Source organism: Ctenopharyngodon idella, chromosome 13, assembly GCF_019924925.1.
Source record: "Ctenopharyngodon idella isolate HZGC_01 chromosome 13, HZGC01, whole genome shotgun sequence".
Taxonomy (NCBI): Eukaryota; Metazoa; Chordata; class Actinopteri; order Cypriniformes; family Xenocyprididae; genus Ctenopharyngodon; species Ctenopharyngodon idella.
Genome location: NC_067232.1, coordinates 16,890,458 through 16,917,092, shown reverse-complemented (window position 1 = coordinate 16,917,092; position 26,635 = coordinate 16,890,458). Strand labels below are relative to the sequence as shown.

The window sequence follows — 26,635 nt, the reverse complement described above, 5'->3', positions numbered from 1 at the left end:
GTACTGGGGCTCTTTCAAACAGTATAAAAAGCATTTAGAATCTCTTACATTTTGTTTAGTCCTTTTCTTTAAAGTAGTAACTAGCACCAAGTCAGCAAATTTTTAATGCTGGAAACTATGCTTAAGCTTTTAGTAGCCTATGGTTTTACGTTACAAATGGCACTTACCGACAGCAGCAGGTGATGTGAGCTGGAGAGCAGAGATCTGTTTGATCAGCTGTGAACGCGCTGCGCCGTATCGATCTGATTTACTGCGCGCACAAAGAGAAAGAACAGCACTGAAGTAAGCGACGGACCCAAGAGAGAAAGAGAGAGAGACATGAAAACACCTGGTAGTGTCCTAATAGCGCACTTTGACTGGTTGTACTTTGGCAGAAATCTGTCTTTGGATTTAAAAATTAGAAAGGCGCGTCACTGCCAGCCGCGCCCTCCTGGAGCCGCCCCTATTTACTGCATGAGGCAGAGATTTCCAAGTTATGACAAACAACAGGACTAGGCTAAAGGAAATTGCCGTACTATACCACAATTCACCATATTCATGGTCAAAGTTCATGGTAACCAATTCGTTTGTGTGATTTTTCTGACAATAAAAATCTGGTAACTTATTAGCTAGTGTGCGAAATATTTAACATCTTTCAGGGATATTGACTTTATTGGTGGTGTAATGTGTATCTCAAACACCAGGGGTGTCCAAACTCGGTCCTGGAGGTCCACTGTCCTGCAGAGTTTAGCTCCAACTTGCCTCAACACACCTGCCTGGAAATTTTAAGTATGTCTAGTAAGACCTTGAATTGCTGGTTCAGGTGTTTTAATTGGGGTTGGAGCTAAACTCTGCAGGACAGTGGCCCTCCAGGAGCAGGACTGGACACCCCTGCCCTACACCATTACACCACCAGCATGAACCGTTGATAAAAGGCAGGATGAATCCATGCTTTCATGTTGTTTGTGACAAATTCTGCCCCTACAATCTGAATTTTGCAGCAGAAATCGAGTCTCATCAGACCAGGCAACGTTTTTCCAATATCCTATTGTCCAAATTTGTTAAGCAAGTGTGAATTGTAGCCTCAGTTTCTGTTCTCAGCTGAAAGGAGTGGCACCCGGTGTGTCTTTCGCTGCTGTAGTACATCTGCTTCAAGGTTCGACGTGTTGTGTGTTCAGAGATGTTCTTCTGCAGACCTCGGTTGTAACGAGTGGTTATTTGAGTTACTGTTGCCTTTCTGTCAGCTCAAACCAGATTGGCTGTTGTCCTCTGACTCAGAACTGCCACTCACAGGATACTTTCTCTATTTCTGACCATTCTCTGTAAACCCTAAAGATGGTTGTGTGTGAAAATCCAAGTAGTACTCAGCACCAACAACCATGCCACATTCAAAGTCACTTAAATCACCTTCCTTCCCCATTCTGAGGTTCAGTTTGAAATTCAACAGATTGTCTTCACCATGTCTACATCCCAAAATGCTTTGAGTTGCTTACATATGATTGGCTGAATAGATATTTGCATTAACGAGCAGTTGAACAGGTGTACCTAATAAAGTGGCTGGTGAGTGTATGAATATATGCTATTGTTTATTGATAATTAGATTATTTTATACAACTGTTCTTTCTGGTTCTCGAATCTGATTGGCTGATAGCCGTGCAATATTTTAGTGATAACAGCACACTGTTTGTATCACTCCGCTTGAAGCGACTGTCATGGCGGCCGAGCAAATCCACCGTAATTTTTGCGAATACTACATTTGTTGTCCAAACTGTAGTTTTAAGAGTTTTTTTAGGCAAGAATGTAGTTATAGTTAACCTGAAATATGTGACTTATATTTAATCATATATAGCACCTATTTTACAATTTGTTTAGACGTTTTCAGAGATGCGTGCTCCAGGCCGTCAGCGGCCGTTCAGTGCTCATGTACCCGCCGAGAACAGCTTCATACCGCTGTATCTTATAGTGGTTAAACTTGAGATATAATTCATTTTGGGTACATAAAACGGGCAATCTTTGGTCTTATTAATCTATTACTTGTTCCAGAGCAAATCAAATCGCTTTTAAATTGTTAAATTTGATAATTTAATATTAAGGCTATATTTAATTTACATCCTCTATAACATAGCATATTGGCTACAGCTAGACAGGAAATATCAGATGAAGACTCTTCTTCGCTCTTCAAATACATAAAACATAAGCCTTTATAGACAGTTTCTCTTGGGCAAAGAAAACGCTGTACTTTTTTTTTTTAAACATCAGATCTTTATTTACCTTTGCATTGTTGGTAACTTGCTTCGCTGTGATTACCTATGGCCGAATCACAGCCATGCTGACATACAGCCATATCCCACGGCTACGAGTGTGATATTGCTCATATATTATAATGTAGATTAATATTAGCTGTAAAAGTATTGTTTGTTGTTAGTTCATGATTCCTAATGCATTAAGTAAATACAAATTAAATCTTATACTTTTATCTTTGCTTTAGTTTCACTCAAGCAATGGTTTACTACACTCTCCATCCTCTTTTTATTGCTGTATATACCTTAAGCATTGCTCACTTTTTTATTCACAAACACTATCTTGCAACCTGGCTCTAACTCTATCAGTCACATGAACTCAACAGCCCAGATTTGGGAAACTAGCTGCATGTTGCCATGGCAGCACAGTCCGCTGTTCTTCTAACAGAGGGTTAATGGAAAAATCTTTCTTTTTTTCAGCATGTACATGGTTTAAGGCAGAAGTATCAATCTCTTCTTTCTCCTCTATTTCTGCTGTCAAGGTCACTGATGACCAAGACAAGATCAGACACAGAAGAACATTCATCTCTCTCCTCCACCACCTTTCTGACTGGATGACTTTGTCACTTTTTTCACTGATAATGAAGGGATAAGGTGGTTACCACCTTAAGATCAGTTACACTTGTTTCCACCATAGAAAATTTGTTTCTGGAAATGAAAAAAGACCCTTAAAGTTGGAATGAAATCAAAATTTTCTAAATGCATGTTATTTATCTTACTGTGAATGATTCATCTGTGCATGTTTCATTTTTTTTTAAATGTTTTTGACATTGTAATTTTTAAAATATAACTCAATCTTCTGGTGAAACAACAGAGTTCTCTCTGGTGACATATGCAAGTCTTCTCCAATCATTTAGTCTGCTTAAACCCCGCCCCTTTCTGCAATCTTGCAATCAGATCTGTCTCCATCCAATCAATAACAGTTAAATATATTGAACCAGGTCCCCGTCCTACATTTTAGTTTTTTTTTTTTTTTTTTTAAATCCACTCAGATGTGTGTCGAATTATGGAGGAAATGATGTCGATACTTCTGTTACATTGCAACTTTAACTTTAAAACGTGTGCACCATTTTGAAAGGCACTCACAACAAACCAGAATTCACATGCAATCCTCATTTCTCCTTTCTTTTCTCTGAAGGAGATTGATGTCTCCAAAGTTCTTCTTTCTACCCACACCTCTTGTAAAACATCTTCTACAAGCTATTTTCTTATTCCTCCTGGCATCTTTTCGCTCCATATTTAAGTGGATTCAGATAACCCCACTGCTCAAGAAACTTAACCCTACTAGTACAGTAACCTTATAGTAAAACAACAGAACTGTCCAACATGGGCTCAAAACGTGCCTCTAAGCTCCAAAAATATATCTATTCATACAGTTCACTGCAGTTTCCAGCTGAAACTCGTCAATGTTTTTCTCTGACTTCTGTGTTTAATTCAGTGGATGCTTAATACCAACTTAGGGTACAAGTCACTTGCTCTCTCTGTTCCTCTGTGATGGAGTTTCCCCACCTCCATCTTATCTGCTTAGACCACCACAACCTTCCACACTGAAAAAAAATCTGGTGTAGAAACAATTTTTACTCAGAAATTGTTAGTAAATTTTACAAATAATTACAAAGAATCGGCAAGTAACACACAGGCCATTTGGGTGATTGCAAACAGTGATGACGTGTTTGTGGGTGGAGCCTACCTGGTGGCAAGAAAGTGACATTGCGAGATATAAACTTGTTTTATAGTATTTTTTCCTCAGAATTGCGAGTCTGACTCTGAATTCCTCAGAATTGTGACTCTTTATAAAAAGTTACAAAGTGCTACGAATTGGGAGATATAAACTCACAATTGCGAGAACAAAGTCAGACTTGTGAGATAAAAAAGTTATAGGTTTAAATGTTACCTATGTAAAATGTTTTAGGTTTGAATATTAATTCATGCTGTAACTATGAACTGCATAATTATGTAAATATTATGTAGATCAGTTGTTTTACAAAGGGGGGTGAGACCAAAAAGTTTGAGAACCACTGGTCTATTGAATCAAACATGACATTTAGAGAGACTGAAAACGTAGTCTACTCCAATAAAATCATTTCTTCTTCTTCTTCTTCTTTTTTTTTTTTTTTTTACAGTGCATCACTTCTCTGATCACTTAATCTATAACCATAAATAAAAGTAAATATACTTTTGCTCTAACTTTTGTACTCCTCTGGTTTAATTTTGAAATCTGGTATTGAGATTAGCCTATTGCTAATGCTAATGCTAATAGTATTAGTATTAGCTTGAGAATGGTAATTGCTTGTGCTTGTCAATTTGAACTGTAACTCCCTTTGGATAAAATTCTCTCTTAAAAGATTAAATCTAAATGAATAAAGGTAAAAGTCATAGAAACAGGAAAGAGAAGCAGGCTTGACTTCTGGCCTTGGTAAAAGGCTGCTTTATTCCAAAAGAGAGTGCATGTTGCCCTTTTTTTTAGAGACAGAAGGTTCTTGAGTGCAGTCTATTATTCTGACAGGAGAAGGTCTTTAACAAGCTAGTTCACGGACATTGGAAACAACTTCTTTTTTTTGAAGCTGACTTTATAGGTTTCCAGTCTTTGAACTGAAAATGACTTACAATTACATTAAAAATGTAAGTATTTGAGCAAAAAGTTTTAAATTACTCTCCTGGAAAGTCTGATTTGAGATCAACTAGCAGCTCCTTCTGTAAACTCTGTCTGAGAAACAAGAATCTGATTCTAGATCAGCTACTTGTGCATAAATTCTCATAAATCTGAGCCTGAAAATAAACTGAGCAACGGACTTTGGCAGAACTTTTGTAGGAAAAGATGCCTTTTGTGCATAATTAGGCAACAGGGCATCATAAAAACTATATTAGGACATGGAACCAAGTTTGACGGCTCCCAGTGAGCACTGAGGAGGAGTAGCTGGTAGTCGTTTGTCAAAGTCTGAAACTCTTTTATCATCTTCTTTTCTATTCCCTTTTCTCCTTTTTTCTTTTCTATACTTCTGTACTCCTCCTCTCTTATAACTTTAAGACCACAGCTGAACTGGTTTAAATGAAGAGCTGGGATGTAATACTGGGGGACCCAGTTATCTATATCTCCCCTAAGCCATTAACTGAACTAACCAATAAGTCCATTTTGGAAAGTGAATGCCAGCTCATTTTACAACCGGCTGCCTATTACAGGAGATAATGGACTCTCCTAAAACCCAGCTCTGCCCACTCCACCTGGCATTTGCCATTACTGCTGCAGTACGGAAACCAGTTGGAGAAATAACTGTAATTCAAAAATAATTACGAATGGCATTCTGCAAAATTAAACCTTGCTTGTCGAGAAGCGGTATAAGCAGCATATGACGGAACGAAAAATTCAACTCGTTGCCCCTTAATTCTCTCACTTGCTCTCTCTCTGTCTTTCTCTCTCTCCACTCAGTTCCCCAGCAAATGAAAGAGCGTGGAGAGGTCTTGAAAAGGAACACGCGGTTCTTTAGTTCGTCTCCTGTTCCAGCTTGTATTTTGCTATGGCCATGAATTGGAGTCGACGAGCCTGTTGCGTAACGAAGAAATACAAAGATTTGCAGATGATTTCACAACCCTTTTGTGAAACATTTAGTTTTTGACAACATTCAATACTTTGTTTTAAGTTATTTAACCTTTTCAAGCAAGAATTATGACAACCTCAGTCAGGATTTTATTTTTTTTAGTTTTTTTCCTTCTTATTGCTCTTAAGGCATGAAAAACAAGATCTGAACTTTTTTTTACACATTTTTAAAGAGATTTTCAGATGTCCACTTGATTTTTGTTTTTTATCTGAAGAGATAGTGTATTAAAAATAATACAGTAATAACACAGTAATACTGTGTGTATTGAACAAACCAATGAATAAAATATAAAATCATCTGAAAACTATAAAATATATACAAAAAATATAATACAGCTTCAATTATTCCAAATGCATTTGAGTTTGTTCCAGTTTGACCAGCAGTTGGAGAAGAACTTAATACAAGTTGAACGTTGCATGTCTTTGATGTCAGAACATGAAGATGTGATTCCATCTAAGATCTGGTGGAGGAACAACTCTGTGACTGTAGAAAATGCTCATGCCCCCTACAGTCTACCAGTGTACGTAGATTTACCCTTATAAGCTGATAATTCTATGTGCAAAATGGACAAATTTCTATCGTAGCTCTCCTCTCCGAGAAAACCTCTGAAATCTACAAATCTAACGTGCATTACGTAATCAGATTACTTTTTTGATGTAACGAGTAAAGTAACTTACGTATCATACTTTTTTGATGTACGAGTAGTAACGCATTACAAGTAACTTGCATTACGTAATCAGATTACTTTTTTGATGTAACAAGTAAAGTAACGCATTACAAGTAACATGCATTACGTAATCAGATTACTTTTTTGATGTAACGAGTAAAGTAACGCATTACAAATAACATGCAGTACGTAATCAGATTACTTTTTGATATAACGAGTAAAGTAACGCATTACAAGTAACGTGTATTACGTAATCAGTACTACTGCATATAAAGTACTACAGTATATTCATTGATGGATATTCCAGAGCAATGTCTCCCATCTTGGTTTTGAGGGGAAAAAAATTCACATACAACAGCTTGCTACTTGGTGGAAGAGTACTAGTGTCCACTGTAGAGGTTGATGTGCAACTGTACAATCAAAACCCATGCATACGCAAGAAATGGCTTTTTGCTGTCCACCGTAGTGATCTCTATGTTCCTTATTTAGGGTAGAATTCCGTATTTAGGATAAAAAGTAAATTAGCTGAAAAAAGTCAGCAACTGCACCACATTATTTCTTAAAAGACCTTAGTCATGGTTGACGCCATACTGATTTTTTTTTTTTTTTTGCAAACGAAAACACATGCACTGTACAAAGCTCCTAGATCACATGTAATTTTTAAAACTCACAACTTTCACAAACTGTTTTATGGAGTTTTAGTATACTTAAAGGTTTTTGGATTTTTTTGTCAGCTGAACCATTCGCATGTTATTAAACAACAGTACAATTCGTGAAACAAACTGTACTTCTATTCCTCACAGCCTCATTTTCATTCCTGTCAAGAAATAAATATGACGCTACTCATTTTCATTCCTGTCAAGAAATAATATGACGCTACCCTGAAGGTCTATGTGCTATTTTCTCTGACTGATCTTAAAGGTGCACTCAATAATTTTTCCCTCTATGGTTTTATCCTTTTTCTTTTCGGTATCGAAATGTATACTGCAATTTATTGTCAGACCACCTGTAAAAGCGTACTTGTGAATCCTGTCTAGTCTTTTGCAATCAATATCCCACATACAGTAATGTGTAAATTTATTCTGTTGAAATTGATAAATGCCATACAGAAAAAAGAGCAGCCTTGTGTTTTTTTTTTTTTTAAATCAAAATCTTAGTTTATATCAGGAAATACTGACAGAGTACACATATTGAGAACATGGCTAAGCATTTTGAGTATCTTGCTTGTGAACAATGAAACAAGGACTTGTCATTCTGATGGCACTGATATGTTCATTGACAAAAATACTGACTTTTGAAGATTTTGAGAAAGCTGTAGACTTTTGCAGGTTATCCATTGTGTGGTGCTGTTTGTATGAATTGTTTTGAGAAATGTACTTACTGGTTTCCAAAGTTTAAATATGATCCAAGAAAAGTGATATACAGTAATGTTAAAAATGTCTTTACTGTCACTTTTAATCAATTCAATGCATCCTTGCTAAATAAAATTATTCTTTTTTTCTTATCTTTTTTTTTTTTTTTTTTTTCAAAAAATGTGCAAGTCAATACGTAATGTATCAGTAAAGAAATATCTATCTGCTGCCCTCTAAGGGGAATATTTGCACTGTTTCAGATGCATAATCAAAACCCCAAATTTACTCAGAGATACATCTGAAGATTCACTCAGATGTAGGGAAAAAAGACAGCCGAGACTCGGCTGATGCTGTTCAGAAAAAGAGAATGAGAAAACGCAGTGAGATAAAGATATTTTTCTTCTCTTTCTCCTCTGTGAACAAAATGGGCACAAAATTAATGCACAAAATGGGCTTTTTTCCCCTCTTCTCTTACCATGATATTTCATTCAGTGCAGCTGTGTTTGGATTCAGCCTCACTGACAATACAGGTAAAACCATTCAGCTAAGTGTCTCAGATACTGGAATGAGCTTCTATGGTTTTCCCATGATATTCCCACTCTCTGTTACTTTTTTTTACACTCTCTTTCAATGCTTTTGTGCTGGACTTGCTGAGGGTTTCTGAGGCCAGATGTTGTGGAAATTGAAATCTGGGACAAAACAGTAAATTTTCTTGAGCATTAGAGGGGAAAAGGGCGTTCAACGCTGAAGCTTCATCTCAAAGCCTTTTTTCTGGTCTAAGACACTATTCAGAAATGAGTCTTGTTTTCAGGGAAAAAACTATAATATAGGGCCAATTCAGTTCATTGCACACAATCCACAAGGTCTCTTCTTAACAGTTTAATTGTTTCAGATACTTTGAAAGAAACCCACCTACCCTTCAGACAAAACTTTAGACTTGTCTTGCCATAGGCTATATAAAAGCATTTGTTTTAGTTCACTAACTTCACTACTACTAACACACAAAACTGAACAAAAATGTCCATAGACTGATTCAAGTTTTTAAACTAAAAGCAATCCTCTGTGTTTGATTTCCGGTGTGTGTGTCCAGTAAACATTATGTGAGACCAGCAGATCTTCAAAAAAAAAAAAAAAAAAAACCGCTTACACGGTCACAACAGAGCACCACCGCCACCTGTTGGACCATTAGAGCACTACTAAACCACCTACGTGAACGAGCACTGAAAATCACGATTTAGTTTTTCTGAAAATTCAAGGCGATAGCAGCAACCAGGAAGCCACAAACAGACAATAAAGAAAAACATCTGCAGATAAAGCACACACGCAGTGCCCTTTGTTGAACAAATATAAGTCTGTCATATTTTGACTGTAAAAATATTGAATATTATAATTTCCATGGCAAAGGAAATAAATCCTTTGGAAACTTTAAATGAACTTTGGAAAAGGTGACAAACTTTCGGTTTCAGTAACTCAATACTTGAGACAAATGAGACAATATGAGAGTGAAATCTTTGTTAAATAAGATTATTTCATGTTCATACTTAATTACATGCTTGTTATTTATTCAGATTTAATAAGGCATAAGCAAATAGACTTTAAGCCCCAGAATCTGCAAAAATAAAAATTCATTATAATCAATCTATTTACATTTCCAAAACAAAGAGAGGATATTAAAATGCTAGATTTTTCATCTTTTTTTAAATTTTTTTATTATTATTCTACATTTTTAACCAGCACGCTGTTTCACTTTAAAATGACAAGCTAACCAACTACCAACAAGCTACCATGTTCTACAGTGCCTTCCACTAATATAGGCAAAAACTCCACCAGCGTGGACCTTGAAATCTGAAGGATCTGGAGAGATTCTGTATGGAGGAATGGTCTCGCATACCTTGCCATGTATTCTCAAACCTCATCAGCCATTATAGGGAAGGCAGCACAAAGTATTGACTAAAAGGGTGCCAATAATTGTGGCACACATATATATTTAAATGCACAATATTTAAATTTTCGCCGCTATAGGTCGCTTATTCAAAACAAAGCTTGATGACGCCTTGATTTCACGGAATCATGGGATATGTCGTCTTCATGTCTACAGTCGGTGGAAAAGAATCGGGACGGGACTCAAATCGGGCAGAAATCATGTTCAAGGATGAGATTATTAACGTTACTGTAGTATGAAGCAGAGCAGAGTCGAGTGCTGTGCGGGCAGAAACGAGGCGACTGGAGCGATTGATAATGAGAGACGAGCGCGACACATGTCTCGAGAGCAGCTGAAGTTTTATTATGCCGCAGTCACCGTTTCCGCTTCTTCTGGTCAAGCGTATGTGGGGTAACGCAGCGCTGTTTTATCATATTAGATACATTTGTGTGTTGAAAGTTGTTATAGTGCTACTCTGCGTTCGCTCAGCGGCTGCTATGAAACACTTGTTGCACACTGCAGTAAGCTAGATCGATATTAGGCATGGTAAAACATGGTACTCGCTGTAAATCAAGAAAACGAGATTTAAATGATAAGACTTACTGTGTTGAGCTATATAACAATGATTAGCTTTCTGTCGATGAATGTATCCAAATAGTTGATCACCTGTCTAATAAAACATGTAATATATTAAATATATTTCCATGGTTTCTACAAAATAAAACCGGAAAGCGATGGTATGGTATGGCATGATGGTATGGTAACGCAGGTATATCATTGATAGGCGACGCATGGATACGGTCCGTGTCCTGGTTAAAATTGCTTATTTCTCTGGATTTAAACATTCTTGGAAACATTTGAGATAATGTAAGGACACAAGTCAACAAAATATATAACACTGTTTAGTGGTTTTTGGATATTTTAATCCAAAAATCGTACATATTGTGCTTTTACGATATTTGTGTTTTGATTAGAGGTCGACCGATATATCGGTCGGCCGATATATCGGGCCGATATTTGTCTTTTTTTTAATATATCGGCATCGGCCGATATCCGTGTTTAGTAGCGCCGATTTAAAGCTAGGCACGTCCGCGGGCAGCCCTGTGTTATTGGTGCGGTGGAATGTGCTGCTGCAGCATGTGAATTGAAACTTTTGAAAGATTCAACAACAGTACTGGGAGATAAAGGTAGCCTAAGGCTTAAATTCTGATATTTCAAAGTCCTATGGCCATATATTTACTATATATTACTAGTAAATGAAGTGTTAGCATAGCATAGAACCGTCGGAACTGGCATAATGCTACAGCTGGTTGAAGGTTCGCTTACTTGTAGTTAACTTTAAGGACTGTAGTCCAAAACTACCAGCAGCTTGCTTGCTAACATATTAGCCCCAATGTTATAAGTTCTGTTTTATTTTTCCCGTATCGGAGTCGGAGAATTTCACTCTGCTTGGGGTGGAGAAGGCGGCAGCTCTGACAAACACTGCAGCGTGATTGAGGGCTACGTTACTCCGACAAATATTGGCAATATTAAGAGGATTTGGCATTTCCAATTAATGTAAGCCTGTTACATTCTTCTAGTCTATTATTTTTACTATTAGGTAAGCTACTTTTATTATTAAATTAATATTATAATAAATTTGCCCCGCAATAATTTCACAGCGCATCACCACATAATTGACGTGCTGTAAGGATAATAAAAGATTAGGCTATCAGCTCCTCTTTGAAAGTGTTTTAAACATTTTTTTTTAGGTCTATTATACAATGAATTAGACCTATAATTATAATTATTAACAGTCTATAATATTTCCTAACACTGCAGTCATAAATGAAAATTAAGAGCAGCTTTAGGCTACTTCAAGCACCAACTTAAAAAAAACAAACAAAAAAAAACAAGCTGTTTAACACGAAATATTATTCTTCTCATTTGTTTCACTATATGTAGGCTACGATCAACAAGAGAAATAATGGAATAAATTAAGACAGTTATATACCGTTATCAGCATATTATGTTGAAATTCGTCTCTGAGAGAAAATGCTCCGTTAATGCAGCGGCAGACAGCTCCGTCACTTTTACTTTCACTTTGAATACTTACCGAGGTTAAGCTTTTACCGGCATAACTTTTCCGCAAAGTTTGCACGTTGCTTCTTGTGTGATATCCATTGGTCCCCTTCTTGGTTAAACCCCCGCGGATTTGCGCTACGCCACTGCGCAGAAGTGTATGACATTTGTTCGGAAGCATGGTTTGATGCAGACAATAACCGGGTTTCCATCCAACTTTGCATTAATGAAAATTCAGCTCAAGAATATGCGCATCTGCGTGTGTTTCCATCAACTGTGTAATGCGAAATGGACATCAGCCTAATAAAGTGATGTGTTCCGACCAATGACCATATATATATATGTATGTATATATATATATATATATATATATATATATATATATATATATAGTCGCATAGTTATTATCCTCATTAAACCTGTCTAACGTTAACCGTCAAGAATGTCAGAAATCACTAAGAGTTTAGCACTGTCCTTGCATACAAGGCTGTGCAACATGACAAAGTTTTTAATTGATTTTTATTTATAAAGTTGTATTTATTTTATTTAAATGTATATTTAAGTTTACGTTTATTTTCCAACAAACTTTTGGAGCAAAATTCAGCTTGATAAATGCTCTAAAACTTTTATGTAAATCAAGTCAGTGTTCAATAAATGATGTTAAGTTTAGAAATGTTGTGCATCCACTTATTATTAGTGTGACATTTTAGCATGCAAATGAAGGGGAAAACTTCAAGATATCGGCCCCTAAAAATCGGCAGCACATATCAGCCATCGGCTGACCCTGACCTCTAAACATCGGCATCGGTTATAGAAAAACCCATATCGGTCGATCTCTAGTTTTGATAAAACTGTGTTGTTTGCAATTGTTTGTTTTCAATGAGAGCATTGTTTTGTTGTTTTTTTGTTAATATTTTCAGCAAAAGATCAAAAGGTTAAGCAATATTGTCTCTATATATTTTATATTTTATAGGGCACTGAAAACCACAGCTGCCATACACCACTGTTCAAATGTTTGGGGTCAGTATGGTTTTATTTAACTATTTATTTATACTTTATACTTTTTTATTCAGCAATGAACACATTAAATTGACCAAAAGTGGCAGTAAAGACATTTATAATGTTACAAAAGATTTCTATTTCAAATGAAAGCTGTTCTTTTAAACTTTCTATTCACCAAAAAGGTATAAATTTCCACAAAAAAATTTAAGCAATTCAGCTTTGCCATCACAGGAATAAATTAGCCTACATTTTAAAATATATTACAATAGAAAATGGTTATTTAATTTGTAATAATATTTCGCCATATTACTGTTTTAGTGCTTTAGATTAAATAAATGCAGTCTTGATGAGCATAAGAGACTTCTTTCAAAAACATAAAATCGTACCGACTTCAAACATTTGAATGGTGTAGCTACATGTAGGCCTATTGAAACAATCATATAATTTAGTGTACACGTTTGCAATAAGAAAGAAAAAAAAAAAACATTTAAGATTTGAATGTGGCAAAGAGTAAATGTGGTATATAAGCCCCCCCCAAAGAATAATGTCAGTTTGTCAGTTACTAGCCGGTGCCATTTATCACAGAATTGTCTGTCTTGTGTGGACTGGAAAACAAACACAAAACAACCCACAATAAATGTAAACAAATATGCATTATATTTCTGCTTTAGAGAAACACTGACTTGTGCTAACGTATCAAACATACAGTAGGCCTACACAAAGATAGACAAAAGCTGTTCAAGGTACGCCATCATCTCTTCCAGAATAAAAGACACATCCATATCCAATGTCAGAGATAAGCTCATGTTCTGCCATTACTACTATAAAAAACAAGGAAATTCTGACACATCCAGATAGTCATACAGGGAAAGACAACACACACACAAAATGAATTTACGCATATAAATTGATCAATTGTTAATTTTAAAGCAACAGATTTTTTTTTCTGAATGAGAAAACATCTGAGACATTTGCATGTCGCCCTCTGCTGTATGGCATAAAAAAAAACATTTATGAAGTAAGAGTCCTAAATTATAATTTAGTTAGTGTATTCTTATTTCCTAATAAAAAATAAATAAATTAAAAAAAAAAAACACTTTTGCAATCTGTTATCCTTAACTTGTAGGCCTACATTTGAGAAATATATTGTGTTTCTCTGCCTCCTTTCCAAGGTCTGAATCCCTCAAAGACGATAATCTGCCAAGTGTTTTGTATCTCCAGAACAAAGGGGCCTTGATGAGCCATTCACAACCTTGGCAGAGTAAAGGTTTGTGCCTTTTTTTTTTTTTTGTGGTCATGGTTTACACCCAGGGAGATATGATGGCTCCAAAGAGACATCACAGATATGAGGAGCATGTCCTGGACATCACTTCAGTTTGAGTGATAAAATACAACTGAGTAACTAAGTAATAGATAAAATAAGTAAGTAAATAAATACCAAATACTTAATGATCTCATTATTAAAATGATCAGTTTCATATAAACCAGCTTGGGCTTAAAAAAAATATATATATATAATAAATAAAGAAATACCATTTTCATTTGCAGATCAGATCGGTTATAGATGAAGGTGAACACACACAGACTTGGATTTAAAATCGATCGATGAAATGGGGTGAAATGTGTGTTTTTTTGTTTTGTTTTTTTGGAACAACAAAAAACTATGCAAAGTAATGCAATATAATGAAAATAAGAAACAGTGCAAACCCAAAAGTAATGAACTAATAATAATTGTAAGAAACGTTTATCAGGGTAATTAAATGCGATTAAAGAGGATTATGAGAACCTTGAAACTGTTGTATCAGATATAACAAATCGTAATTACGGTGTAATTCATTAACATCATTAGACAAAGAACGAATCATGGGATGTTTTGAGCACTTATAAAGTAAATTCTTCAAAGTACTGCACACAAAACAGGACACAAATACAGGACAGATTTAATTACAAATGAAGGTACCTTTTATTGCAAACATTTGAGGACTTTGGCACCTGCAAGGCACAGAATACACTTTCATGAGAGAACAGAGTCGAATGGGTCTGCAAAGGAACTGGGGAAAACAATTTCATTTTCACATAGGAAATTCCTTTCACAGAAAGGACAAAGTCTAGCTGCAAACATAAAGGGTAAACGGTACACGGAGCCCATGTATGATCGGCTGTTATCTGCAAGCAGAACCGATGCAAGTGTTCAGTCACCATGAAATTCAACAGCAACCATAATTATTATTAGCTGGCTTGGCCATTTCAAATTCACTGCTGCTTTTCAAAGTGGCGGAGAGATGAATGTGAAGACGGGTCAGGGCTTCTATATATACTGTACTAGTCTTCAGCAGAACGCACAAAGTCATGACACGAAGGCCCACATGCACATGAGCTTTAAAGTGCTGTTCATCCAAAGCCTTCCAAACCGCCCATGCTAAGAGATTTTAACTAGAAGTGGATTTCAATGTCTAACTGCACTGATCTATGCACATTCTTCATGTTTAGTGTCTACCTTCCTTTGAATGGAGTGTTCACACACTCTCTTGTTTAGATGGAAGAATTGCATGTTGCAACCTTTATGTAAGGTTTCTAATACTGTCTCCCATTAACAGCTTAATACTGACAGGCAACACACCATTAAAACACACACATACACACACAGCAGTCATTCTTTATAAAACTATATAATAAAGACAAACTTCCAGTTAGACAAATAAACAGTCAACAGACAGATAAAAGAAAATGGGAACCTCTAAAGGAAGGTCTATGGAAGACTTGACCCGATCAGAATCAGTCTCAGCTGTGTGCAAACGTCTCTAAATCAAGAGCCACGGCGGCTTGAAATCCCATCAGTCATTTATCCTGCGGGGCGGCACACCCCGGCACTGGGCCCTCTGATTATGATGCTCACATGATTTGGTTGCCACAATCCCCAAAAGCTCATTAGGTTTAGTGTTATTCTGGGAGACAAGACTGGGGCGTTTTCTTGGAGATGAGGGTGGAAGTAAACAGGAGTGCAGAAACTTTAGTTTTATGTTCTGAGAACCTGCATAGTGAATTCAAGGCACTGAGGGTTTAATTTAGGGCAGCACACACATTCGCACACACACTTTTGGATACTTTGGTAAGGCAGCTATTTCTACATTTTAGTATTTTGGCATTAGGATGGTGCAGATTCTCTTGCTTGTTTTGGATACACACACACACACATACTAAATGATGTAAATGGATAGTTTGCCCAAAAATCATCATTTACTCACCGTAATGTCATTCTAAAACTGTATGACTTTTTTCTTTTGTGAAACACAAAAGAGACATTTAGCATATTGTTTACACCGCTCTTTTCCATACTGTCAAGCTCATAAAATATGACAAAAGGCACCATAAAAGTACAACCATCAATACATAAAAGCTATCGCATGGCTTTAGAAAAATTGAAATATAGACCTTAGTCAAGGTAGATGCCATATTGAATCTAAGGGGACAGTTCATCTAAAAATTAAAATGCTGTTATCATTTACTCATCCTCATGTCATTTCAAATGTGTGATTTTCTTTCTTCTGTGGAACATAAAAGAAAATATTTTGAAGAATTTTGGCAGCTAAACAGTTTCGGCTTCCAGTACTGACTTCCAATGTATGGACAAAAAAAAACAAAAAAAACAATGGTTAATGAGAACCGAAACTGTTTCAAAATATCTTCTTTTGTGTTCAACAGAAGAAAGAAATGCATACAGGTTTGTAACAACATGAGGGTGAGTAAATGATGGCAGAATTGTAATTTTTGGATGGACTATACATTTAACACAGATGAAAACGAGGCTATAAGAGACTACACTGTCCTAGATCATGTCAAACTCACAACTTTAAAAATTGTTTTATGGACTTTGTGTACTTTTGGATGGTGGTAAGTGTTTTTGGATGGTGATAAAGGATTAGTTCACTTTTAAATAAAAATTACTCCAAGCTTTACTCACCCTCAAGCCATCCTAGGTGTATATGACTTTCTTCTTTCTGATGAACACAATCTGAGTCATATTAATAAATATCCTGACGCATCCAAGCTTTATAATGGCAGTGAGCGGGATCAACGAGTATGAGCTGAAGAAAGTGCCTCCATCCACATCCATCCATCATAAACATACTCCACATGGCTCCGGGGGGTTAATAAAGGCCTGCTGAAGCGAATTGATGCGTTTGTGTTAAAAAAAAAAAAAAAAAAAAAAAAAAAAAAATCCATATTTAACAAGTTATGAAGTAAAATATCTAGCTTCCGCCAGACCGCCTTCCGTATTCAACTTACGAAGAAAGTGTAAAACTCTCGCAGTTCAAAATGCTTACAATACGTCCTTCACCTTCCCTATTCAACTTATGGAAAAAGCTTAGTTCCATTTTTTTCGTAATTTGAATACGGAAGGCGGTCTGGTGGAAGCTAGATATTTTACTTCATAACTTGTTAAATATGGATTTTTTTTTTTTTTTTACAAAAACACATCACTTCACTTCAGAAGGTCTTTATTAACCCACGGAGCCGTGTGGAGTATGTTTATAATGGATGGATGTGGATGGATGCACTTTCTTCAGCTCATACTCCTTGATCCCGCTCACTGCCATTATAAAGCTCGGATGCGTCAGGATATTTATTAATATATCTCTGATTGTGTTCATCAGAAAGAAGAAAGTCAAATACACCTAGGATGGCTTCAGGGTGAGTAAAGATTGGGCTAATTCTTGAACTAATCCTTTAAACAAGAGTACAATCCATTGAGCACAGCCTAGTTTTAATTCCTTTCAAAAATAAATAGCGCTACCCTGACTATTACTACCTTTATGATACTTTGATGGTGCTTCTGCATTCTTTTTCATCATAACAGCATAGAAAAATGCAACCAGCAGATTCATCAGAATTTCTTCTTTTGTGTTCCACAGAAGAAAAACCAACAGGTTTGTAACGAAGTGAGAGTAAGTATCTAATCACATAATTTCTGTTTTTCCGTTTACTATCCCTTTAATAATAACATCCTGTAATTCTTAATTTGTTCTGGGGCTCTTTTCAATACTCTCAGCATTACACCACAAACTCTGGTTCTGCTTCAGTGGTCATATGGTCTGTGGTCAGATCTTCTCTATCCAGATCCAGAGAGAAATACTTGCTGGTTCTCTTGATGGGAAACGCGTGCTGGTTATTCCGCATCCCGGCACACTGATCTGCAAGTCCCTGGTACCCACAGCCAACCGTGTCCCCGAGCTCTGGCTCGCAGCCGAACGTATAGCTATGTGCGGTGTCCTGGCAAAGCTCCGCCCACTCCTGACAGTTCCTCTGGAACAGACGAACATCATCAAGTGATTGGCTGTGGCGGTCTGTGGAGCTCTGGCCCTTCCTGCCCATCGCCGTCTAATTAAACAAGACAACAAAACCCACCTCAGCACGTAGGACACCAACAAGCCACATTGAAACACAGAAATCACAGACTACACTAACTCTCAACTAACCCTAAAATCTCAGAGAGCGGTTAGCTGTACACTCACATGAATTCACAGATGAGAAACGACAATGCTGTTGGGTGTAGGGTAAGGCTGCCCTAAACAAATACTGTTAAGAGGAAGTGGGGTTACCAGCACTGTTAAAAGAGATTACAGGATTACTCAACAGAAGAATGATACAGTTGACGTCCTCGGTTTAACTTCAGTGGTTGAGACAGTGTCATTCAACAGCTGTTACGTGTTGTGTGTAAATGTGTGTGTCAGTGTGTGTATAAGTGCACCTGAGGGAGACATTCGATGCTCTGGCCTCTCATTCTCACTACAGTCTCTGATGAGCTGGATGTGGAAGAACTGACTTCCTTCACCACTAACCCTGAAAAGCACACATATAACATACATATACATCATTATAATCAACATACACATACATTATAATCATTCTCATTCTCATTCCATCATTTGAAGGTTACTGCAGTCAGACTAGGGTGCACAGTACCAAATTTAATGGTCAATAAAAACACCACCACCTTCAAGCTTTTTTCAATTAAGTAAACACTGATTGACTTTGGATTCTCACACTTTTTGACTAATGATGATTTTTTTCATGACACAACCACATCTTTTCCAGCCATCCATTGTTACTGGGCAAGGACTAAGAGTAATTTCTAGCCAATTAAATACTTTAGAGCAGGGCATAAATACAAATGTTTATATGCACTATAGAAATGGCCATGGTTTTTGGGAATTCATCATTTCAAAATTTCCTACAGGACTCTGTTCAATACTGCCATGTACTTCATTCACCCTGGGCAGCTCTAGGATAGCAAGAATTTGACTGACAAACTGACTTGGAAAGGTGGCACTGAAAGGTCATAGATCGACTCAATCTGCAGCTAATGTCTGCCTCCAGAGCTGAGACAGCTTGATTTACACACCTGTCAGCAACAAGTGTGGCCAAAATACCTGAACCCACTAATTAAAAGGAGTGTTCTGTATTCTCTATTATTGGCACAATGGGTAAATCTCACAAAAACACATCCAGCTCACATTTCACCCCTCCCAAAAAAAAAAAAAAAAAAACACTTTAGCACAGAGATTAATCAAGTCTTTAAGTACCATCACATTGTTTTGCATTGCGATCATTTGCAGGGTATATATACATATATACTAGTGCTGTCAAACGATTAATGACTATTGATCAACAAAAATAAAAGTTTGTTTACATATGTGTATGTACTGTGTATATTTATTATGTATATATAAATACACACACATACATGTATATTATATATTAGTAGGTTACTTTTAAAATGTATTTCACTACAGATTACAAAATACATGCTTTAAAAAGTAATTTGTGACATATTTCGTTAGATTACCCAAGCTTTGTAACTTAATCTAAATACTTTAGAATAGTTTGGAATACTAATAAGTATAACACAAAAAAAGGTAATTGCAAGTTTTTCCTCACAATTCTGACTTTTTTCTCAGAATTGCATGATATGAAGTTGCAATTGCAAGTTATAAAGTCAGAATTCTGAGATATAAACTCGCAGTTTCCCAGAAAAAAGTCAGAATTGCAAGAAAAGAAGTCAGAAGAAAAAGAAGTCAAGTTTTTAAAAATCACACAATTCTGACTTTACAACTTGCATTTACGAGTTTATATCTCCCAATTCTGACTTTATAAAACGCAACTGAGTTTAAATCTTGCAATTCTGAGAAAAAAGTTAAGAACTGTAAGATGCAAATTCGCAACTGCAAGGAAAAAAAGTCTGATTTGTGAGAAAAAAGTTGCAATTAGCATTTTTTACAGTTACAAGGGACTCACAAACAACTATCGCAAAACATGAAAACAGTCGTGGATTATCAGGTAATGACAGGACAGTTAAGATTTAAGGGTATATACATTTTTGAATGGGGCAATTTTTATAAATTCAGTCATTTTGTCTTGTGGAGTATATGTAAACATCTGTTATGTAAAAAAGCTTATTCAGGACAGTACTAAATAAAAATAACATTTTATTATTTTGTTAAAATTATCAAAATGTTCCATATTCTGCAAGAGGAATGAAACTTGTGAGCAGAAATGTAGCTTAGGATGCTTTTGCAGACTGTCAGAGTCGGAGAATCACCAATTACTTTTTACATTATTTACCTGTCACAGTTTACATTAATGTTTAAATGAAATTCAAAGTAATCACTTTGGTAAATTACCACCCATTTAAAATTTAACTGTAATGAAAAACAGTTACTCAAATTTTGTATTTTAAATACTTAACTAAGTTACATGTATTTTGTTACTCCCCAACCCTGAACATAACATAACATAACCTAACCTAACCTATATACATACCGGAGCATCCGTTGTTCTGTGCTGACAGCATGTCCTCTGTAATGTGGATACACAGTTCATGGTTGAGTTCTAAATCATGAAGATCTTCACAAGTTTTTGGATCATCAACCAGCATCTCAATCTCTAAAGAAAAACACAAACATAGACACAGACTCTCAGTGCTGACCGCTACTGTATCAGTATTAACATTTGTACCAATGAGATTTGATCAATGCAGCCATTTAATCGTACAGCATTTATTATTGATACTGTTATTACTAATGTAATGAGTCTCTGAGTTGCAATTAACAGGCTGGGAGGAAAGCGTCACATTTAACTGTGTGTCTCCTACCATCTTCATCCAGGCAGTGCTCCTTGCTGCTGCTCTCGATGCCAGACGTGTGTGTGCTGGCATGACTGGTGTTGGAGGACGAGTGTGTTCTCAGCGGTCGGTGGGGTGTGTTTGTAGGGGTTCGGAAACTGTCTGTGTCGACGCCAGATGTGCGGGAGCTGCCATGACTCGTGGTGGAGTGTCGTGAAAAGGGATTGGGTCGTGATGTGCTGCCAGCACTGCTGCCGCTGGCACGTGAACGCTGCTCCAAATTATCCATATCTGCCTCCAGAGCATCACTGATATACGACTCCCTGTACTGCTTCTTTTCTGAGAACACACAGTTTAATAATGTTAACCATATGCTCCTTTGCAAAACAAAACTCTTAATACTTTCATGACAACACTGCTATAAAAAAAAAAAAAAAAAAAAAAAAATGTTGCTAAGAATGACTTTCTGTTGATATTCATGTGTCACGTGTGCAAAGTTAGTTAATTGCAGTGTTATTTTAGTTTTATTCATATTTTAAAATTTTTAGCTTTTATTTTTATATTTTTAGTTTTCATGTTAATTTTAGTTTAATTTTTAGCAATTTCGTTATGTGCTTTTGTCATTTTTTTTTTTTTTATATTGCTACTTATAACTGCAATGTTGTTTTAGTTTTATTATAGTTGTATTAATATTTTGAATTTACATTTATTTTTATATTTTTAGTTTTCATGTTGATTTTAGATTAATTTTTAGCAATTTCGTTATGTGCTTTTGTCATTTTTTGTTTTGTTTTTTATTTTTTTTAAATATTGCTATTTAGGTTTAATTTTTTTTAATTTTAGTTTTAGTTGTAAAATTCTATTTATTTCTAGTTAAGAATTTTAGTGCTTCAACTTACACTTATTTCAGTTTATTGCCAATGCATCAATTCTAATTTCCATTTAGTTTAAGTTTTTCAACTAAATAAATTATATAAATTTTTTATTTCAGCTTTATTTAAATTAACAGAAATGTCTTTAATAGTTTTAATTGTGTCAGTAATCAGTTGTACACTGAAAACAAAAATGTGTAGAATTGCTAGTAAATCTCAAATAATTACAAAGAAACAGCAAGTAACACACTGAATTAAATGTGAAATTTTGAAGTAGAAAGACTGAAATTATTTTCTTGTAAAACTAATCTCCTTTTATTTATAACTTCGAAGAATCTTTTTTTTTTTTCAATGTATATGCCAATAAAAGATGGTTATTTCATCATTTTATCACCTTGCTTGATTTAAAGATTGACCCTATCTGTCTGTATATCACAGATTTCATGTACATTTGAATTATTAACTTAGGAAATGTCCCTGTTAACGCAATTGTATTGTGCATATTTGTAAGATACCTTCATTTTCCTCTAGTCGCCGAACCTGTTTCAGCACAGGCTGCAGGTTCATATACAATCTGTGGCTGTTGCTGAGCAGCTGCAGGAGGTGTCGTGAGCGCAGAGGACAGCCTGTGTAGTAGATGAGCTTCCTGGCTGAAGGCAAACCATCAGGAAGAATCTCAAACCTCTTCCCCTGTGGAAAGGAAACAGGTCAAAGGTTGATTCATCTGAAAAATGTGAACAGTGACCCTAATGGCACAGAATTACACACTTCACCTTTAAATCATACTAATAAAGTACTGTAATACTGACCACAAACACCAGTTTTCCCACGTTGGTCCAGGGAAAATCATACAAGAGTTGCCTGACAGTCCCCACATTCTAAAAAAAAGATTCAAATTGAACCATCACAACATAGAAATGCTCAATATATTATCTAAAAGAGCCATATTTTTTGCAATTTGCTGTATAACCTCACTCAGTAAATGTTCAAACAGCATACCTGAAAAATCTGAATCCCACGTAAGGTCAGTCCCAGAGTTAAAGAGGCCTCCAACTCTTTCTTATCCTGACAGAAAGAAAATTTTTCATTACTTTCAAAATCAGTCTGCGTGTGCATTCACTCACACTGTAAATAGCTCTTCTCTGACCTTGTAAAGGCGGTAATAATGAACAGTCACGTCGTCCAAGAGCGCTGCTTCCTTTATGTACTTCAGCTGGGCCTCTGATGCCGTAAGAGCAAACTGCTCTTTGTGCATGTTTGGAATATGACGGAGAATATAGTCACATCCTCTCTTGGCAATTACCTAGAAAAGATAGAACCAAAATAATAATAAAGCGCATATTTTGACTGATAAATTTACATGACTTTCTAGTATGCTTGATAACTGCATTCAGATTTTTAAAAATCATTTTATAGAGATTGCACTCACTAAGACATTTAAAGCAAAATATTTTTGATCTGATAATATATATACAGTATACAGTATACAGTATATATATATATATATATATATATATATATTTATTTTAAACTAAAAAAGTATATTAACTATAGAATTTCCATTAGTTTTCCATGACTTTATAAGATTTTAATTTTCACAATATTAAAAATACAATTATTTTAAAAATAGTTACTTGCCAGTCGTTCAGTAACTTTATTATCAAACTGAATGATAGTCTGACTGACATAAATCACTTAATATTAAAGACATTTAAATGGTCCACTAAACATGCTGTGACTTACACATTTTCTAACAATCAAGAAACCTAGATGCCTAATTTAAAAAAAAAAAAAAAAAAAAAAGTTTAACAAACAAAGTTAGCCTTCTTCTATGTGGTATACACACTAATAATATAGCATCCTGTATTAAAAAAAAAGTGTGTTGTAATATTTCAAAATGTATTTCAGGGGCAAGAAAATGCATTTCCAATCTTACAGTTGCCTACATTTAGGCGAAATGCAAATGTAGATAGAATAGCCTACTACAAATCAAAACTAGATTTATAATAATTTACATGACAATATTTGCAATAATCGTAAATGACAATAAATGTAAATGACAATATATTGCAATAGTCATTTTTTGGAGCATTGTTCCTTGATGATTTTTATTAAAATCAGTGTTAATGTTCACAAGTGTTATGGACAACTCAAGCAACTAAAACTGAGGAAAAATGAGAGATATACTGCAGATATAATTGTGGTTGTCAGCCTTGGCTACAGTGATGTCCCTGAACTTCTATAAAAACACAAAAATCCTCATCACAGTGCTGTCAGCAGTCTCTGTAATCTGCCAGTTCTACAGCACAGTCTGTCTCTGACTGCACCATCCTGCAGTGAAGGAGCGTCTCACACCATGTGTATCCAGATGATAGCACAGCTCAGCAAAGCCTGAAGCTAATGCACTCTAGATTCTTTCTAAAAGCTTTTGACTATTTTTAACCTCAATCCTCTACATACACTGATGAATAAAATGTCTTTTTTTACAAAAAGCTCTGTTCAATGTTGCTGAAATATTCAGGGACAACACAGTGCAGCTCATAAACCACACACAGAGGGTGGTCGGAGGGTACAAACATTTAACAGGCTTGATCAGCATAATGATTCATCAGGAAGCAGTTTAATGGGGTGCTGTGCATACTTACCCAGGAGGGAAAATAAGCTTCCGGCTGGAAATAGGCACCAAAGTGTTTGTTCCGTTTGAAGTTTCCCAGGTCAGCCTGCAGCGCAAATGCAGCCAGAAGGAAATAAGCCTCTTCTCTCTGGATGCACTGAGACTGCAGTACCTGCTTCCGCAAATGCCAATAGTAATAATACCGAGCCATGCGATCGCTAAAACAGACAGACACATAAAACATTATTATGGTTTATCCTTTATATAAACGTATAATTTTTCTATAGACATTTTGTATGTATACAATATCATTCAAAAGTTTGGGGTCAGTACGATTTTTGTTTTTGAAAGAAGTCTCTTATGCTCACCAAGGCTGCATTTGTTTGATCAAAAACACACTAAAAACAGTACTATTGTGAAAAATTATTACAATTTAAAATAATTGTTTTGAATTGTAATAGATTTTAAAATGTAATTTATTCCTGTGATGGCAAAGCTGAATTTTCAGCATCATTACTCCAGCCTTCAGTGTCACATGATCCTTCAGAAATCATTCTATTATGCTCAAGAAACATTTCTTATTATTATCAATGTTGAAAACAGTTGTGCTGCTTAATATTTTTGTGCAAACCATACTTTTTTCCAGAATTCTTTGTTGAATAGAAAGTTCAAAAGAATTTATTTGAAACAGAATTTTTGTAACAATCTCTTTACTGTCACTTTTGATCAATTCAGTGCATTCTTGCTGAATAAGAGTATTAAAGTCGGCATGAAATCAAAATTGACAATTCTTATTTTTTTATGGAATATTGTAGTATTTATTATCAATAATTTATCCGTGCACTTCATTTTTTTTTTAAAATTCATGTGCCCTCTTAATCTTTAATCAAAATCATTAACCTCCTCTCCCCCTCAAAACGACTCATCGTCTCTTCCTGTCACATGCTATGGCTCGAGGGCAGAGCTATCTGGAACTGCCAGCAAATTCAGTGACGTAAGGGGTAAATGCTGTTGCTGGAGTAAGCTGATGCTTCACTTTATAGAGATCAATGCATTAACCACCGCCGATGCCAGTCATTGGGGTGTACAGTACCCTCACACATTGAAAGGAACCTGATGGAGGACACGCTCAGTCAGTCAGGCTGCGTGGCCCCTGGAGCAGAGCAAGCGACCAGAGCGTTTTTAGATTCATTCCTATGGAAGGTAAGCATCATGCTCAACTTCCAGGGTGAGGGTGCTCGCAGTGAGTCCGGTGGAGAGAAATCCCCCACAACTGACTGCAAACGGGCATTCAGATCTGCCTCCGTTTTGTTAGCAACGCCGAACTTCCAACAATCCAATTAATTCCCGAAGAACGAAATCAAGCCCCGCCCTGTCATTTCAGATGCCGTTTCACTCGAATAGACGTCACAGTAGAGAAGAAAAGACAATCGCAAGTTCCGTTTCATGCCGACTTTAAAAAAATCTTACTGACCCCAAACATTTGAACAGTAGTGTAGATATGTAGATGTCTCACCTGATAAGTCTGCCATTTTCAACATAATACTGTGCTCTGAAGTGAACAATCATCGGAGGTCCAAACTGGTCAATTCCCTGCAGTTGGTGAGAATTCTGTCAAAGTGTGCAACAAAGACTTTATTCCTAAGAAAATCAAACTCTGTGTACGTGATACCTTGCTGGCTTCCCGTTTCCACTCTTTTGGACAATATTTTGACAGTTTCTGTCCCAGTTCCATGTAAATGTGTTCATTGTCTAGGAGAAAAAGCACACTTAAAATACACTGAAAACGCACATGCATTTAGGTCTTTAATGTTTGTGTATGTATGTATTTATGTAATGAAAAAATTACAAACAGCATCCGGTAATCACAGCAAAATAAACCCTGACAGGGTGATCAAGACCCCTATTGCAAAGAATAAAATGCAATAAAAAAGGCAGACCAAATATTATCCCAAATATCATAATTACATAATATTATTTGATTTTATCATGAGAATAAAGAAACCACAGGATATAACTGACAGATCAGAATCAAGTATTCCAGAGAGCAGTGTAAAGCAGTGTGTGTGTTTAGACCATCGACGTGAGGACAAAGAGAGTAAAGTGAGGACATTTTGGCTGGTCCTCACTTTCTGAGACCCCTTTAAAT

General features: G+C 35.9%; 2 protein-coding genes and 1 long non-coding RNA gene across 8 annotated transcripts in view; 1 reads left to right on the top strand and 2 right to left on the bottom strand.

The window, feature by feature from the left end:
• esr2b (estrogen receptor 2b) overlaps window positions 1-400 on the bottom strand; it is a 23,972-nt gene extending 23,572 nt beyond the window's left edge. Inside the window, exon 1 of one of the 2 annotated variants that reach the window (XR_007933380.1) lies at window positions 168-400. The gene's annotated coding sequence lies outside the window, so the exon portion shown is untranslated. The remainder of the gene's footprint in view (window positions 1-167) is intronic. The other variant, XM_051918246.1, reaches the window with a different exon arrangement.
• Window positions 1-21,192, top strand: part of LOC127525596 (uncharacterized) — a 23,660-nt gene extending 2,468 nt beyond the window's left edge. Inside the window, exons 2-3 of the long non-coding RNA XR_007933381.1 lie at window positions 14,051-14,145; window positions 21,044-21,192. This is a non-coding gene — a long non-coding RNA (uncharacterized LOC127525596). The remainder of the gene's footprint in view (window positions 1-14,050; window positions 14,146-21,043) is intronic.
• The window catches only part of frmd6 (FERM domain containing 6), a 25,292-nt gene continuing 13,474 nt past the window's right edge, over window positions 14,818-26,635 (bottom strand). For 3 of the 5 annotated variants that reach the window (XM_051918242.1, XM_051918243.1, XM_051918244.1), the window contains exons 4-14: window positions 26,159-26,238; window positions 26,003-26,079; window positions 24,518-24,704; window positions 23,020-23,175; window positions 22,872-22,937; window positions 22,682-22,750; window positions 22,388-22,562; window positions 21,031-21,339; window positions 20,700-20,822; window positions 18,628-18,719; window positions 14,818-18,257 (exon numbers count right to left, since the gene is read on the bottom strand). In XM_051918242.1, coding sequence (XP_051774202.1) covers window positions 17,931-18,257; window positions 18,628-18,719; window positions 20,700-20,822; window positions 21,031-21,339; window positions 22,388-22,562; window positions 22,682-22,750; window positions 22,872-22,937; window positions 23,020-23,175; window positions 24,518-24,704; window positions 26,003-26,079; window positions 26,159-26,238 — 1,661 coding nt within the window. In that variant the 3' untranslated portion in view covers window positions 14,818-17,930. Of the gene's footprint in view, window positions 18,258-18,391; window positions 18,484-18,627; window positions 18,720-20,699; window positions 20,823-21,030; window positions 21,340-22,387; window positions 22,563-22,681; window positions 22,751-22,871; window positions 22,938-23,019; window positions 23,176-24,517; window positions 24,705-26,002; window positions 26,080-26,158; window positions 26,239-26,635 lie in introns of all 5 variants that reach the window. The other 2 variants (XM_051918245.1, XR_007933379.1) reach the window with 2 other exon arrangements.